General features: G+C 41.9%; 1 protein-coding gene across 8 annotated transcripts in view; it reads right to left on the reverse strand.

The window, feature by feature from the left end:
- Window positions 1-4,218: 4,218 nt before the first annotated feature.
- LOC131935520 (putative N-acetylated-alpha-linked acidic dipeptidase) overlaps window positions 4,219-18,869 on the reverse strand; it is a 40,513-nt gene continuing 25,862 nt past the window's right edge. For all 8 annotated transcript variants that reach the window (XM_059291941.1, XM_059291947.1, XM_059291949.1 and 5 more), the window contains exons 12-19: window positions 15,368-15,435; window positions 12,794-12,906; window positions 9,936-10,026; window positions 9,655-9,744; window positions 7,842-8,010; window positions 7,205-7,286; window positions 5,629-5,721; window positions 4,219-4,612 (exon numbers count right to left, since the gene is read on the reverse strand). In XM_059291941.1, the coding sequence (XP_059147924.1) occupies window positions 4,411-4,612; window positions 5,629-5,721; window positions 7,205-7,286; window positions 7,842-8,010; window positions 9,655-9,744; window positions 9,936-10,026; window positions 12,794-12,906; window positions 15,368-15,435 (908 nt within the window). In that variant the 3' untranslated portion in view covers window positions 4,219-4,410. The remainder of the gene's footprint in view (window positions 4,613-5,628; window positions 5,722-7,204; window positions 7,287-7,841; window positions 8,011-9,654; window positions 9,745-9,935; window positions 10,027-12,793; window positions 12,907-15,367; window positions 15,436-18,869) is intronic.

An 18,869-nucleotide genomic window follows, 5' to 3' on the forward strand; every position in this document is an offset into this window, starting at 1 on the left:
ATTTCTTTAGGGTGGTGTTGTATCAGAGGCGTAGCGCCCGGGGCGAACAAATAATTTTGCTTCACCCCACCCGTTTCAGAGTTGTAACGTAGTTCAAGACCCGATGACAATGCAATCTGACATCAAATTTGACTTAATTGTATGACTAATTTATTTTTATATGAATTAATTAAAATTTTCTGAAATTAATAGGGTGACCTACAACTATTTCGCTCTATTGTCCGCACATTATTATGCTCATTTGGTGCGCAATAGTTTTTAGTCATGAAAAGCTATCCATTCTTCTCATATATATAAAGATGAAATGGACTCTGTATGTATGTAAAATTAAAAAAAACTCGACTTCCTTTTCGTTTTGTAATATTTTTAAAGTATACTTAATATTAAATTGATGATTTAAAAAAAACTCAATATTGATCATTTTCGAAGTAAGTTTTCATTTTACAATTTATCATTTTAATTTACGAAATTTGCAATGAACAAATTTAAACTAAATATATTACCCTTTACAAAAATATCAATTTTATTTGAAAAAAAGTTTAAAAGCCGTTCCTTAAAGTCCTATATGTTTACATTTATGTTTTCATTTGCGTTATTTTTGCGTACTTGTTTACGTTTTAGCGTTTGGGTTTGCGTTTGTTTTTGTTTTCGCGTTTGTGTTTCCGTTATGTTTGAGTTTGTACATTTTGCTTAATAAACACAGGTCACCGTCCTTTAGAGATACGTTTTTTACAGAGGCCAGTGCAGGACCTGGCCCGGACGTCTAGTATTCAACTATAACTCAAAGTCTTTACACGTGTGTATTTTTGTTTTTTGTTTTGTTATTTGTTGATCTGTTCTGCTAGATGAGAGCATCTGCCCAGTGTGTAGAACTGAAAAATACGTATTTATATAGAGAATAATGTTCTTTTTCCCTAAAATGTTATACACAAATTTATTTAAAGACGATAATTAATTTATTAATATATTCATTTGTAGAATCATCCCTTTAATTATAGAAATTCAGAAGAAATACTTTTCATAGTGGACCATAGTGACGTCACTTGAAACGAATTAGAATATCAAAATGAAATGCCGCTAAATTACACATAATAATGACGTCATTGATTCTACAGTAAAATTATAATTTAAAATCTAATGCCGAAAACAATACACAATAATAATGACGTTATCGATTCTTGGTAATATAGACACTAACATTACCGCCTGATTTATTTGTACAATTTAAAAAAATGGTCTGCATGAAGAGTTTCTTTCCAAATCTTTATTTACTTGTTTTCACATAGGTAGGTCAAACCAAAAATAATTAGTTAAAAAGAAAAACAAGTATGAAAACATAGCAAATAAAGAGTTTTTTTGTCAAACTATTTTAGCCCTTAAATAATTGATATATTAATCTTTTTTACAAGCTTTTATTTAACTCACTTCCTCGTCACGCGTCATCACGTTCACTAGGCGCGCAATGACTTTTAGTCATGTAAAGCTAGAGTAAATAAAACTTATTTTTGTGTATATATTTTGACCAAATGATATGTGCCTAGCTGGCCGAGATGATAGTGATATAGTTTAATTTTCCCCCATTTTCCCTAATTCATTATTATTATTATTCATATGAGAAAACATTATAAATCGATGTTTTTAAAAGACACAAATATGTTTTCTGGGGCGTGACGTCTTTTTTAATGTGGGGGTTGGGCTTTTGTGACGGTATGTGACAGTGGGTGGCGGGTAGGGAAAGATAAAATCGTCTAACAAAAATGATTTAATTTATGGATGACCTCCGAAACCCACAGTTATCAAAGGAGAACGGGTAGTCTAGTTGTATTATACATTTTAAATTTCTGAAAAAAAAAGCATAAAAACATTTAATAACAATGTAATAATGCACTAAAAATAAACCGGGAGTGATCTCTTTCTCGAATATTCTAATATAACACTACGGGGGATGGCAACTCAGGACATAGACAATATTTTAAATCCATTTTTAATTACTTAAACTTTTTAAAATAGAATAAAATCTCAAAAAAAAGAAAAGAATTGCGCACCAAGTGAACGCCAAATAAAATGTTCATAATAGAGCGGGATATTATTAGTACTTTATAAATTCACATGAGGTTTTTGAGACATCGGAAATAGCGAAAATTACTACTTCCGGTCAACGGAAATTACTCAAAATTTGAAAAAAGGCAGAGAATTAGATCTTTTACTTACATGTGAATTTTCACTTATCTGTCTGAAACAGTACTCAAGTTATAGGCTTTTGAAAAATTCAAAGTAGAAAAAGTTCCACTTCCGGTTATCGGAAATCGCTCAAAAGTTGATACGAATCTACGATTTTGATATAATAATTATATATGAAATTTCATCAACCTAGCTGTAATGGTACTCAAGTTATCGTGTTTACACACATACACAGACACACATACACACAGACATACCGACAAGATTGCACTACTATGTTTTTCCGACTCAGGGAGCCATAAAACGTCGAGATTTGTAAAAATCTCGATTTTCTTTTGCACGATTACAAGACTTTCTCTATACCTCGTATATACGAGAAAGTAATAAATGATTTTTAAAAATCTATATATATAATTCTCTTCTTGGAAACGTTAGAAAACAAGCTGTAAGCGCGCCTTGCAGTCCCCTCTCTTCCTCTCTAGGAAGTCTGGTGAGCTGTGGTTCACGCTAAATGTTTACAATCGTAGAGCCGGGTTTAGTGACGGCTATTAGGGGCAGATAATTTAGTTTGAAACGATTTTAAACTTAGGGGAGGTAGCTAAAAGGCTGCTTTCACGGGGGGAAGGGGGGAGGGCTTAGGGGTTGGGTGAAAGGACGGGGGGTATCGTCCTTAACGACTTACTGATAGTGTTTTCAAGCAAATATTTCAGTGTCAGCATTTCGACTGTCGAATTAACAAATTATGAATTACTGAAAAGTAGAAAAAAAACAACTATATAATAATATATATATATATATATATATATATATATATATATATATATATATATATATATATATATATATATAATACGTATATAATAATACACTACTATTTAAATAGTAGTGTATTATTTTTTTAGTGCATTATTACATTTTGCAATTAAATGTTATATATACATATATATATATATATATATATATATATATATATATATATATATATATATATATATATATATATATATATATATATATATATATATATATATATATATATATATATATATATATATACATAACTAGTCGTCCCTCTCGCCAAACCCACAGCAAATCGCCCCCCTCCCCTAGCCCACATCAAGTCGCCCTCCACCCTTAGCCCACAGCTATGTTAGTTTTGAAAAAAAAAATTGGGAATAAAAGAGAAAAAAAAAACCAAAATTCTATTAACAAATAAGCTACCAACTACCACTCTCAGACCCGAACAACATATAGGCTACCAACTAGCACCCTGTCCCATAGTTAAACGATCTATGTCTCTTATCAGCTGTATGGAACTATAAATTTAAAGAAAGGCAACAGTCAAAGATGGCAGCCACATAAATTAATGTAGATAATAGCTAACAATGTTAAAAAGGACAATCTATAGTTCAGATGTTCTAGGTACAACCAAATGACTACAGTAATGATATAATTCAGATGTTCTAGATGCAACCAAATGACTACAGTAGTGATGTTGTTCAGATGTTTTAGATACAACCACAATGACTACAGTAGTGATGTAGTTCAGATGTTCTAGATACAACCAAACGGTTCATCACTTTTATTTGCCCACATACAAACTATTTTGAATAGTCCAAGATGTATTTGTATTACGCCCCCCCCCACACCATCTCTCTGAAGTTCGGTCATGTTTGTACAGGAGGATAGGCCTATACCTTATGCTTTATGGGGGGGGGGGGGGGGGGGGGCGAGGTTGAGGATAATCGTCATTCAGCAGATTGATAGCGTCTAGCTAGTTATCTCGCCTTCTGTTATTGAATATAGCACTCTATCAAGTGATTTAATTTTGTTATCTCCTCTTAGTTTCGTAACAGTTAAATTAATCTTTAATGACTAATCAAACATCTAATTTAATTTAAAAATAGATAGACTTGTATTGCCATCGAAGTGGAACATATATGGAAAGTTTGAATACAATGGGTCAAACAAGTGGGTCAACATTGGGTTACAAGATTTGCCACAAACCCACAAACAAACAAACAAAGAAACAAAAAATAAAGTTTGTAAAAAATTGAATGTATTGGAGTGTGTGATTTCTGCTTGAATGACAAGATTTGTAGTGCCTGCAGACTTGTCAGGGCAGGCGTCCCATCGTTTTAGTACAAACTTTTGGTAAAGTTTTATTAGCATGGTGCAGGCCACATCAACATTTCACTACAAACCCGACAGCCACCCTAAGTAAGCTGATTACAGATATTCATCCATAAAGCCAGTGACGTCACGCAGCGTGGCACCAGCTGATTGGATAACTTGCAAGATGACAGCAAAATGCTGCCTCACTTGATCCCACCTCTCTGTGCTGTTGTTCACCTCAAACAGCAGGTCAACCAGTCCAGGGAAACTGCTGCCAGCATACGCATCATTTGAGTTCTCAGCAAAAATAAGGTGCCTGAAAAGGGTCAACAGCTAATGCTTTACTCAGAAGTAAAAGTATAGGCTACATTCATTTATGTTGAAATAGAAATTTTAAGTTGATATTCTCAGATTTCTATCTTTAGAGGAAACACGCATCAGATACTCAGCCATATTATTAGATGCGTCTATTCAGACAAGGGGTCCGTAATGTCATGCCCACAATTCAATCCATGGACAGTAAGAGCAAAGCATTTTTTAATGTGAAAATAATCTGTAATATTATTTAGATCTAATATGTCGTTAGATTTAACATAAACACTAACCGTAATGCACTACCTTAACCCGTAATACATTAAAATATTTCAACAGCCTATATTAACCAACTAAAAGAGAAAAAAAACCTAAACGAAAGAGAATACACACACTCGTCTTAGATAGCGCCCTGAACCGCAACCCTTTTACCACCAGTACGTTTGATTTAGTATTCAAAAGTAGAAGAGCTATTTCGATAAGATGATGAAATATCCACACACGCCAAAGACAATAGTAAATACCATAATACGATTGGTTGGTGATCGGGTTCGAATAGCCACTTAGTATTATATTACACGTAGATCCACTGATTTAGAATCACTAAATGCCCACCTATCACGGAAAGAAATGGTGGCATGACAGAAAGAAATGGTGGCATGACAGAAAGAAATGGTGCCATCACAGAAAGAAATGTCCACAATAGAAATGTCCACAATAGAAATGTCCACAATAGAAATGTCCACAATAGAAATGTCCACAATAGAAATGTTCACAATAGAAATGTCTACAATAGAAATGTCTACAATAGAAATGTCCACAATAGAAATGTCCACAATAGAAATGTCCACAATAGAAATGTCCACAATAGAAATGTTCACAATAGAAATGTCCACAATAGAAATGTCCACAATAGAAATGTCCACAATAAAAATGTCCACAATAGAAATGTCCACAATAGAAATGTCCACAATAGAAATATCCACAATAGAAATGTCCACAATAGAAATGTCCACTTACTTCTTATAAGGACGGTTGGGGAGGCCCTCTGGTTCCAGAAATGCCCGCTCTAAAAGCATGATCTGGTCATTGACAGCTCGTACAGCCAGGGGACTGGGGAACAGCAACACGTCAGGTAAGTCGTGCTGTCCAACAGGACGTCAGGTAAGTCGTGTTGTCCAACAGGACGTCAGGTAAGTCGTGTTGTCCAACAGGACGTCAGGTAAGTCGTGTTGTCCAACAGGACGTCAAGTAAGTCGTGCTGTCCAACAGGACGTCAGGTAAGTCGTGCTGTCCAACAGGACGTCAGGTAGGTCGTATTGTCCAACAGGACGTCAGGTAAGTCGTGTTGTCCAACAGGACGTCAAGTAAGTCGTGTTGTCCAACAGGACGTCAGGTAAGTCGTGTTGTCCAACAGGACGTCAGGTAAGTCGTGCTGTCCAACAGAACGTCAGGTAAGTCGTGTTGTCCAACAGGACGTCAGGTAAGTCGACAGGACGTCAGGTAAGTCGTGCTGTCCAACAGGACGTCAGGTAAGTCGTGTTGTCCAACAGGACGTCAGGTAAGTCGTGTTGTCCAACAGGACGTCAGGTAAGTCGTGCTGTCCAACAGGACGTCAGGTAAGTCGTGTTGTCCAACAGGACGTCAGGTAAGTCGTGCTGTCCAACAGGACGTCAGGTAAGTCGTGTTGTCCAACAGGACGTCAGGTAAGTCGTGTTGTCCAACAGGACGTCAGGTAAGTCGACAGGACGTCAGGTAAGTCGTGTTGTCCAACAGGACGTCAGGTAAGTCGTGTTGTCCAACAGGAGGTCAGGTAAGTCGTGCTGTCCAACAGGACGTCAGGTAAGTCGTGTTGTCCAACAGGACGTCAGGTAAGTCGTGTTGTCCAACAGGACGTCAGGTAAGTCGTGTTGTCCAACAGGACGTCAGGTAAGTCGACAGGACGTCAGGTAAGTCGTGTTGTCCAACAGGACGTCAGGTAAGTCGTATTGTCCAACAGGACGTCAGGTAAGTCGTGTTGTCCAACAGGACGTCAGGTAAGTCGTGTTGTCCAACAGGACGTCAGGTAAGTCGTGTTGTCCGACAGGACGTCAGGTAAGTCGTTTTATCCAACAGGACGTCAGGTAAGTCAACAGGACGTCAGGTAAGTCGACAAGACGTCAGGTAAGTTGTGTTGTCCAACAGGACGTCAGGTAAGTCGTGTTGTCCGACAGGACGTCAGGTAAGTCAACAGGACGTCAGGTAAGTCGTGTTGTCCAACAGGACGTCAGGTAAGTCGTGTTGTCCAACAGGACGTCAGGTAAGTCGTGTTGTCCAACAGGACGTCAGGTAGGTCGTGTTGTCCAACAGGACGTCAGGTAAGTCGTGTTGTCCAACAGGACGTCAGGTAAGTCGTGTTGTCCAACAGGACGTCAGGTAAGTCGTGTTGTCCAACAGGACGTCAGGTAAGTCGTGTTGTCCAACAGGACGTCAGGTAAATCGTGTTGTCCAACAGGACGTCAGGTATGTCGTGTTGACCAACAGGACGTCCGGACGACATCCTGTTGTCATACATAAATTAATTTATTATTTAAATATTAAACAGCACGTGACTTACTTCTTCTTGTTTACTTTCTGTAAGTTGTTTTCAAATGTTGATACATCAACGGAGAAGTTCCGTATCACTGTCTCTAGCAGATCTGTAAAAAGAAAACAGTCTCTAGCACAAAAAGTAGCAAAGAATGTGTAGCTGTGACCTCTCAACGTCCACTCACCATAGCTGTGACCTCTCAATGTCCACTCACCATAGCTGTGACCTCTGAATGTCCACTCACCATAGCTGTGACCTCTCAATGTCCACTCACCATAGCTGTGACCTCTCAATGTCCACTCACCATAGCTGTGACCTCTCAATGTCCACTAACCATAGCTGTGACCTCTCAATGTCCACTCACCATAGCTGTGACCTCTCAATGTCCACTCACCATAGCTGTGACCTCTCAATGTCCACTCACCATAGCTGTGACCTCTCAATGTCCACTCACCATAGCTGTGACCTCTCAATGTCCACTCACCATAGCTGTGACCTCTGAATGTCCACTCACCATAGCTGTGACCTCTCAATGTCCACTCACCATAGCTGTGACCTCTCAATGTCCACTCACCATAGCTGTGACCTCTCAATGTCCACTCACCATAGCTGTGACCTCTCAATGTCCACTCACCATAGCTGTGACCTCTCAATGTCCACTCACCATAGCTGTCTCCTAGATTTGAACTTAGCAGTTCGCCGTATTCCTTGTGGAGGATGACTCTCAGTTCTTCCAGACCTGTAGCGTAGTTGGTGACGTTCATGGGCAGTATCAGAGGGTCAGCAAGTGACCGGACCATCTCAGCTCCAAACTGGGCCATGGCCGCATGAAACTGGACAAAAAAAGAAGAAACTTTGAGTTGAGGCTTTGTAAAACAAAATGTACGTGTGGCAAATAGCAACAAATGTTAACCATGATGTAACAGACAAATAGAATTTGATTGGCGCCCTTCCCTCCCCCATATATATATATATATATATATATATATATATATATATATATATATATATATATATATATATATATATATATATATGTATATATATATATGTATATATATAATATATATATATATATATATATATATATATATATTATATATATATATATATATATATATATATATATATATATATATATATATATATATATATATATATATATATATATATATATATATATATGTATATGTAAATATATAAATATAAATATATATATATATATATATATATATATAAATATAAATATAAATATATATATATATATATATATATATATATATATATATATATATATATATACGCCGTCCAGACCAGGCTTAGCACTGGCCACTGTAAAAAACCTAAACATAAAGGACCATAACTTGTGAGTTTAAGCAGCATATACCCGGCATTACCTGGATTTAGGAAATATATAACTTTTTGAATTAACCATATGCACAAACAAACCCATAAGAAAAAACGCAAATAAAACACAAACGCAAACACAATTACAAGCACAAATGAAAACACCAGCACACAAAACACAAACGCAAACCCAAACACAAAGAAAACACAAAAGCGAAAATAAAAAAAATGTGAAAGCAAAATCTGATTAGAAATCTCGTTAGCTAGGGAGAGATTTAGATTTTCAAAATAAATTAATTGTTGGCAGAACAAGATCTTTAACATAATTTTAAAGTAATATTGTAATACACACGCACTCTCTCTCTCTCTCACACACACACACACACACACACACACATATATATAATATGGAAGGTCGAAAAAGATGCGATGGGGGGGGGGGGGCGTTTTCTTAAGTTTTGCCTAGGGCGTTAAATAACATGGCGCCGGCATGGACAGTTTAGAAGCCACTTCTAAATGTCCCCTATGTTTACCTTTATCTTTCGGTTTTCGGACAAGCTGGGTTTTTATAGTCGTTCACTAAATTGAATAGGCGCGTCCACCGGCGCCCGGACAGGGTTCAATTTTGCGCGATGGGCTATCCTGTGAGCGCTATCGGTTTATGTTTGTGTTTGGTTTGCGCTGTGTTTGTGTTTTCTTTTGTGTTTCTGTGTTGCGTTTTTTGTTTGTGTATGTGTTTTTTTGCGTTTGTGATTGCATTATTGTGTTTGTGTTTTCTTTTGTGTAAGTGTTTGCGCTGTGCTTGTGTTTTCTTTTGTGTTTGTGTTTAGTTTTATTTTGTTCCATAGTGGTACATTTAAATAGATTCCCCGTGCACAGGTATGCAGCTAGTATATATATATATATATATATATATATATGAAACCATCAGATGTTGCCCATGTCTCTCTCCCCACAGACGGCCCAAGGGACTGGACGTTCCCAAAACAAGTTGTGCCGCAGAAACAATAGAGAAGAAAACCAAGCTACCCCAGATGGTAATCTATCCCTAAGGGGCATCACTCGGAGTGAACAATTTTCTCTCCAAAATAGGATGCTGTCCCCGGCTCACAAGCCTCGTCTTGACTTACCTTAAACTCCCGATCAAACTGGTCCTTGACAATTTGGAAGGTTTCATACTCCGTGTGGTAGAGTGCATAGGACGAAACACTATATCGTTTCTGTGGAGGTTGTACAATGTTACTGTGTACGTGATATTTTGTTTTAATAATGTTACTGTGTACTAGATAGTTGGTTTACAACGTTACTGTGTACTAGACAATAATAAGACAAAGACAACTTGTCAGACATGTCAAAACTCTTGCAACAAGATCCACTTGTCAACAAAACCTCACAACTGAAGACAAAGTACCTTGTCAAAAGTGTAAGTGGCATCAGCTGCTGTGATGCCCGCCCTCTGGAGGAGGGGAGCGAAGTCACTTCCTGATGCTAGGGAGGACATACTGGGGAGACATTGTTAAATACCTACACTCAATAAAGTAGCAGACGTCACATTGAAACATTCAATACCTACACTCAATAAAGTAGCAGACGTCACATTGAAACATTCAATACCTACACTCAATAAAGAAGCAGACGTCACATTTAAGATTCAATACCTACACTCAATAAAGTAGCAGACATTGAAACATTCAATACCTACACTCAATAAAGTAGCAGACAATAGTCACATTGAAACATTCAATACCTACACTCAATAAAGTAGCAGACAATAGTCACATTGAAACATTCAATACCTACACTCAATAAAGTAGCAGACAATAGTCACATTGAAACATTCAATATCTACACTCAATAAATCTGTTGACATCAGTATAGACAACAGCTTCAGATAACAACTTTCATAACCAGACAACTAACCTGTAGACACCAGACAACCAACCTGCAGACAACCAACCTGCAGACAACCAACCTGCAGACACCAGATAACCAACCTGCAGACACCAGACAACCAACCTACAGACAAACAACCTGCAGACACCAGACAACCAACCTGCAGACAACCAACCTGCAGACAACCAGACAACCAACCTGCAGACACCAGACAACCAACCTACAGACAACCAACCTTCAGACACCAGACAACCAACCTGCAGACACCAGACAACCAACCTGCAGACACCAGACAACCAACCTGCAGACAACCAGACAACCAACCTGCAGACAACCAGACAACCAACCTTCAGACACCAGACAACCAACCTTCAGACACCAGACAACCAACCTTCAGACACCAGACAACCAACCTGCAGACAACCAACCTGCAGACACCAGACAACCAACCTGCAGACACCAGACAACCAACCTGCAGACACCAGACAACCAACCTGCAGACACCAGACAACCAACCTACAGACAACCAACCTGCAGACACCAGACAACCAACCTGCAGACACCAGACAACCAACCGGCAGACACCAGACAACCAACCTTCAGACACCAGACAACCAACCTTCAGACACCAGACAACCAACCTGCAGACACCAGACAACCAACCTGCAGACACCAGACAACCAACCTACAGACAACCAACCTGCAGACACCAGACAACCAACCTTCAGACACCAGACAACCAACCTGCAGACACCAGACAACCAACCTGCAGACAACCAACCTGCAGACACCAGACAATCAACCTGCAGACAACCAACCTGCAGACACCAGACAACCAACCTTCAGACACCAGACAACCAACCTTCAGACACCAGACAACCAACCTGCAGACAACCAACCTTCAGACACCAGACAACCAACCTGCAGACACCAGACAACCAACCTGCAGACAACCAGACAACCAACCTGCAGACAACCAGACAACCAACCTTCAGACACCAGACAACCAACCTTCAGACACCAGACAACCAACCTTCAGACACCAGACAACCAACCTGCAGACAACCAACCTGCAGACACCAGACAACCAACCTGCAGACACCAGACAACCAACCTGCAGACACCAGACAACCAACCTGCAGACACCAGACAACCAACCTACAGACAACCAACCTGCAGACACCAGACAACCAACCTGCAGACACCAGACAACCAACCTATAGACAACCAACCTGCAGACACCAGACAACCAACCTTCAGACACCAGACAACCAACCTGCAGACACCAGACAACCAACCTGCAGACAACCAACCTGCAGACACCAGACAATCAACCTGCAGACAACCAGACAACCAACCTGCAGACACCAGACAACCAACCTACAGACAACCAACCTGCAGACACCAGACAACCAACCTTCAGACACCAGACAACCAACCTGCAGACACCAGACAACCAACCTGCAGACACCAGACAACCAACCGGCAGACACCAGACAACCAACCTGCAGACACCAGACAACCAACCTGCAGACACCAGACAACCAACCTACAGACAACCAACCTTCAGACACCAGACAACCAACCTGCAGACACCAGACAACCAACCTGCAGACACCAGACAACCAACCTGCAGACACCAGACAACCAACCTACAGACAACCAACCTGCAGACACCAGACAACCAACCTGCAGACACCAGACAACCAACCTGCAGACACCAGACAACCAACCTGCAGACACCAGATAACCAACCTTCAGACACCAGACAACCAACCGGCAGACACCAGACAACCAACCTGCAGACACCAGACAACCAACCTACAGACAACCAACCTTCAGACACCAGACAACCAACCTGCAGACACCAGACAACCAACCTGCAGACACCAGACAACCAACCTGCAGACACCAGACAACCAACCTACAGACAACCAACCTGCAGACACCAGACAACCAACCTGCAGACACCAGACAACCAACCTGCAGACACCAGACAACCAACCTGCAGACACCAGATAACCAACCTTCAGACACCAGACAACCAACCGGCAGACAACCAACCTGCAGACACCAGACAACCAACCTACAGACAACCAACCTTCAGACACCAGACAACCAACCGGCAGACAACCAACCTGCAGACACCAGACAACCAACCTGCAGACACCAGACAACCAACCGGCAGACAACCAGACAACCAACCTGCAGACAACCAACCTGCAGACAACCAACCTGCAGAGAACAGACAAAAACCCTGCAGACAACCAACCTGCAGACACCAGACAACCAACCTGCAGACAACCAACCTGCAGACAACCAACCTGCAGACAACCAGACAACCAACCGGCAGACGACAGACAGAAAAACACCTACACAGGTCGGCCAGTTGTTTTGTTGTTGTCATCTAGGTCTGGTGTCACGTGTACCCAGGTGTCATATATGCTACGTCTGCCGGCCTTGACCTCATTAGGATTTGGGTTAGGAACCTTTCCATTGGACAATAAACCAACATTCAATTCTACATGTTAGGAACCTTTCCATTTGAGAAGAGAGATAAACGTTAGTAAAACACGTTTTATACAGAAACAACTAAAACATCAAACGTTTAGTTGCTCTAATCAAAGCAGCGATTCTTTCAAAGCATTTTTGTCATTGTATACTGTAAGGTCAACTCCCCAGATAAATGCTTTTGCTTAACCCCCCCCCCTACCCCTTTCATTATAGAGCATTGATAAGACTTGTGTTTATGCTCTCATTGTATAGTTAGAGCATTGATAAGACTTGTGTTTACGCTCTCATTGTATAGTTATTGCTAATCAGTAATTTGGAGGACAGTATGCAACAGTAAGTCTATTATTAGGTTCTAAAATACTAAGCATCATATTTATTCTTTAAAATCCAAGTGTTTTTTAATCACATAACACCCCAACCGACTCAAGATATTGTGGTAGTGTTTTAAAAAGTCCACATTCAAGCAATCATTTTAAAACCCTCACACACTCCCCAAATACCAGCTTTTCCCACAATGAAAATCTTGACAAATTAAATATCATTCATATTTAATTCCGCAGATAAAAATTTGATTTCATTTCTAAAAAAATTAATTAAAAAACTGCATTGTTTTTTTTAATGAGTTTCTTTTTGTTTTTGTTTAAATAAAATGAGTGCCTGACACAGAGTCAAGTGGAGCGGTATGCCATCTATTGCATTATTACATAAAAGCTTGTTATTACAACGTTTTTTTACAAGCTTTAATTATATAGCTTCCTTTGTCCGCCGTGCTTCTTTCGTCATAGATCGAAACTGCCTAGCGAAATTTCGAATACTTCTAACTGACCGATTCGTTACAAGCTTGGCACGAGGGTCAAACCCCAATGACAATGCAATCTGACATCAAACTTGACTTAATAGGATGCCTAATTAATGTTATTTAAACATTTTATTCATTAAAAAAAAATCCTTTTATACTTCTGTTAAACAAAGTAAATTATTACCGTCTGCAGTTAAAATTAAGTGCATGCATTTCGTTTAATATCTAAATTATACACTACATAACTAGGAAATTGAAAATGCCGCAAGTATTTCAGATGTACTGATATCAAAACTCATAAATATAATTACATTTAAAAAAAACAAAACTGTAGTGTATTTTAATAAATAGAGTAAAGATCTTGATATCCCTAACATACTCACTAAAATATCTGCCTTAAAGCTAGTTTCTTGTTACAAATTACTGATAATCTCTCTATAAGTCAGTGTCAGTCAACACGAGTAATATATACCTTGTATTTAGTCTCAGCCTCAACTATAATACTGATTGATCAATTCGACATTGTGACTTTAATACTGATTTATCAGTTAGTCGTGTCCAAATAGATGAACACACAGATGAACAAACAGATGAACAAACAAACAGACATTGTGACCAAAGAAAAGTCGTACATGCCGGGGCCTGATGAAAAATGTGAGTACAGTTGCATGGGTTGTGTATGGGTTGTGTATGGGTTGTGTATAGGTTGTGTATAGGTTGTGTATAGGTTGTGTATGGGTTGTGTATGGGTTGTGTATGGGTTGTGTATTTGTTGTGTATGGGTTGTGTATGGGTTGTGTATGGGTTGTGTATGGGTTGTGTATGGGTTGTGTATGGGTTGTGTATGGGTTGTGTATGGGTTGTGTATGGGTTGTGTATGGGTTGTGTATGGGTTGTGTATGGGTTGTGTATGGGTTGTGTATGGGTTGTGTATGGGTTGTGTATGGGTTGTGTATGGGTTGTGTATGGGTTGTGTATAGGTTGTGTATGGGTTGTGTATGGGTTGTGTATAGGTTGTGTATAGGTTGTGTATGGGTTGTGTATGGGTTGTGTATAGGTTGTGTATAGGTTGTGTATGGGTTGTGTATAGGTTGTGTATGGGTTGTGTATGGGTTGTGTATAGGTTGTGTATGGGTTGTGTATGGGTTGTGTATGGGTTGTGTATGGGTTGTGTATAGGTTGTGTATAGGTTGTGTATGGGTTGTGTATGGGTTGTGTATAGGTTGTGTATAGGTTGTGTATGGGTTGTGTATAGGTTGTGTATGGGTTGTGTATGGGTTGTGTATAGGTTGTGTATGGGTTGTGTATGGGTTGTGTATGGGTTGTGTATGGGTTGTGTATAGGTTGTGTATGGGTTGTGTATGGGTTGTGTATAGGTTGTGTATGGGTTGTGTATGGGTTGTGTATGGGTTGTGTATGGGTTGTGTATAGGTTGTGTAAGGGTTGTGTATGGGTTGTGTATTTGTTGTGTATAGGTTGTGTATGGGTTGTGTATGGGTTGTGTATAGGTTGTGTATGGGTTGTGTATGGGTTGTGTATAGGTTGTGTATGGGTTGTGTATGGGTTGTGTATGGGTTGTGTATGGGTTGTGTATGGGTTGTGTATGGGTTGTGTATGGGTTGTGTATGACGTCATACCTTCTTACAGGCATCCATAACAACATTTCGCATCAATGGTGTGGCAGCTACTTTAATGGTGTCATTACCTGAAACACGAAAACTACTTTATGTGGTGTAGACAGTCTTTTACACGATGTAGATTTTTACATGATGTGGATAGGACATTCACATGATAATGACAAAACATAGACATAACATTACAAGACGTTGACAAAATGCAGTACGGTTTAATGTCAATACTGTATTTACGATCAACTGTTTATTCACAACATTCACCATAACCACATCCACCACCCTAGCCACACCCACAACCCTAGCCACATCCACCACCCTAGCCACATCCATCACCCTAGCCACACCCACCACCCTAGCCACACCCACCACCCTAACAACATCCACCACCCTAGCCACACCCACCACCCTAACAACATCCACCACCCTAACCACATCCACCACCCTAACCACATCCATCACCCTAACCACATCCATCAACCTAACCACATCCAACATCCTAAACCACACCAGCCACCACCCTAACCACATCCACCACCCTAACCACATCCATCACCCTAGCCACATCCAACATCCTAAACCACACCACCCACCACCCTAACCACATCCACCACCCTAACCACATACACCACACTAACCACATCCACCACCCTAAACCACACCACCCACCACCTAACTACATTCACCACCCTAACCACATCCACCACGCTAACCACATCCACCACCCTAAACCACACCATACACCACCCTAACCACATCCATCACCCTAACCACATTCACCAGCCTAAACCACACCACCCACCACCTAACTACATTCACCACCCTAACCACATCCACCACGCTAACCACATCCACCACCCTAAACCACACCATCCATCACCCTAACCACATCCACCACCCTAACCACATCCATCACCCTAACCACATCCACCACCCTAACCACATCCACCACCCTAACCACATCAATTACCCTAACCACATCCACCACCCTAAACACATCCATCACCCTAACCACATTCATCAACCTAACCACATCCCCACCCTAGCCACATCCATCATCCTAACCACATCCACCACCCTAACCACATCCACCACCCTAGCCACATCCATCACCCTAACCACATCCACCACCCTAACCACATCCACCACCCTAACCACATCCATCACCCTAGCCACATCCACCACCATAACCACATCCACCATCCTAGCCACATCCACCACCCTAGCCACATCCACCATCCTAGCCACATCCACCATCCTAAACCACACCATCCAACACCCTAACCACATCCACCACCCTAGCCACATCCATCATCCTAACCACATCCACCACCCTAACCACATCCACCACCCTAGCCACATCCATCACCCTAACCACATCCACCACCCTAACCACATCCACCACCCTAACCACATCCATCACCCTAGCCACATCCACCACCATAACCACATCCACCATCCTAGCCACATCCACCACCCTAGCCACATCCACCATCCTAGCCACATCCACCATCCTAAACCACACCATCCAACACCCTAACCACATCCACCACCCTAGCCACATCCATCATCCTAGCCACATCCACCACCCTAGCCACATCCACCACCCTAACCACATCCACCACCATAACAACATCCATCACCCTAGCCACATCCACCATCCTAGCCACATCCACCATCCTAAACCACACCATCCATCACCCTAACCACATCCACCACCCTAACCACATCCACCACCCTAGCCACATCCACCACCCTAACCACATCCACCACCCTAACCACATCCACCACCCTAACCACATCCACCATCCAAACCACACCATCCACCACCCTAACAACATCCATCACCCTAGCCACATCCACCATCCTAAACCACACCATCCACCACCCTAGCCACACCCACCACCCTAACCACATCCACCATCCTAAACCACACCATCCTTCACCCTAACCACATCCACCACCCTAACCACATCCATCACCCTAACCACATCCACAACCCTAACCACATCCATCACCCTAGCCACATCCACCACCCTAACCACATCCACCATCCTAAACCACATCCATCACCCTAGCCAAATCCACCACCCTAGCCACATCCACCACCCTAACCACATCCACCATCCTAAACCACATCCATCATCCTAACCACATCCACCACCCTAGCCACATCCACCACCCTAGCCACAATCACCACCCTAACCACATCCACCATCCTAAACCACATCCACCACCCTAACCACATCCATCACCCTAGCCACATCCACCACCCTAACCACATCCATCACTCTAGCCACATCCACCATCCTAGCCACATCCACCACCCTAAACCACACCATCCATCACCCTAGCCACATCCACCATCCTAGCCACATCCACCACCCTTGCCACATCCACCACCCTAACCACATCCACCACCCTAACCACATCCACGACCCTAACCACATCCACCATCCAAACCACAGCATCCACCACCCTAGCCACATCCAACATCCTAGCCACATCCATCACCCTAACCACATCCACCACCCTAGCCACATCAACCACCCTAGCCACATCCATCACCCTAACCACATCCACCACCCTAACCACATCCACCACCCTAACCACATCCATCACCCTAGCCACATCCACCACCCTAACCACATCCACCACCCTAGCCACATCCACCATCCTATCCACATCCACCATCCTAAACCACACCATCCAACACCCTAACCACATCCACCACCCTCGCCTAATGCATCACCCTAGCCACATCCACCACCCTAACCACATCCACCACCATAACAACATCCATCACCCTAGCCACATCCACCATCCTAGCCACATCCACCATCCTAAACCACACCATCCATCACCCTAACCACATCCACCACCCTAACCACATCCACCACCCTAGACACATCCACCACCCTAACCACACCATCCATCACCCTAACCACATCCACCACCCTAACCACATCCATCACCCTAACCACATCCACAACCCTAACCACAGCCACCACCCTAGCCACATCCACCATCCTAGCCACATCCACCATCCTAAGCCACACCATCCATCACCCTAACCACATCCACCACCCTAACCACATCCATCACCCTAACCACATCCACAACCCTAACCACATCCATAGCCCCTAGCCACATCCATCACCCTAACCACATCCACCATCCTAAACCACATCCACCACCCTAACCACATCCACCACCCTAACCACATCCACCACCCTAACCACATCTACCATCCTAAACCACATCCATCACCCTAGCCACATCCACCACCCTAGCCACATCCACCATCCTAGCCACATCCACCATCCTAGCCACATCCTCCACCCTTGCCACATCCACCACCCTAACCACATCCACCATCCTAGCCACATCCTCCACCCTTGCCACATCCTCCACCCTAGCCACATCCACCATCCTAGCCACATCCTCCACCCTTGCCACATCCACCACCCTAACCACATCCACCACCCTAACCACATCCACGACCCTA

Source organism: Physella acuta, unplaced genomic scaffold, assembly GCF_028476545.2.
Source record: "Physella acuta isolate Inbredline_101_S28 unplaced genomic scaffold, ASM2847654v3 ptg000148l, whole genome shotgun sequence".
Classification (NCBI taxonomy): Eukaryota; Metazoa; Mollusca; class Gastropoda; family Physidae; genus Physella; species Physella acuta.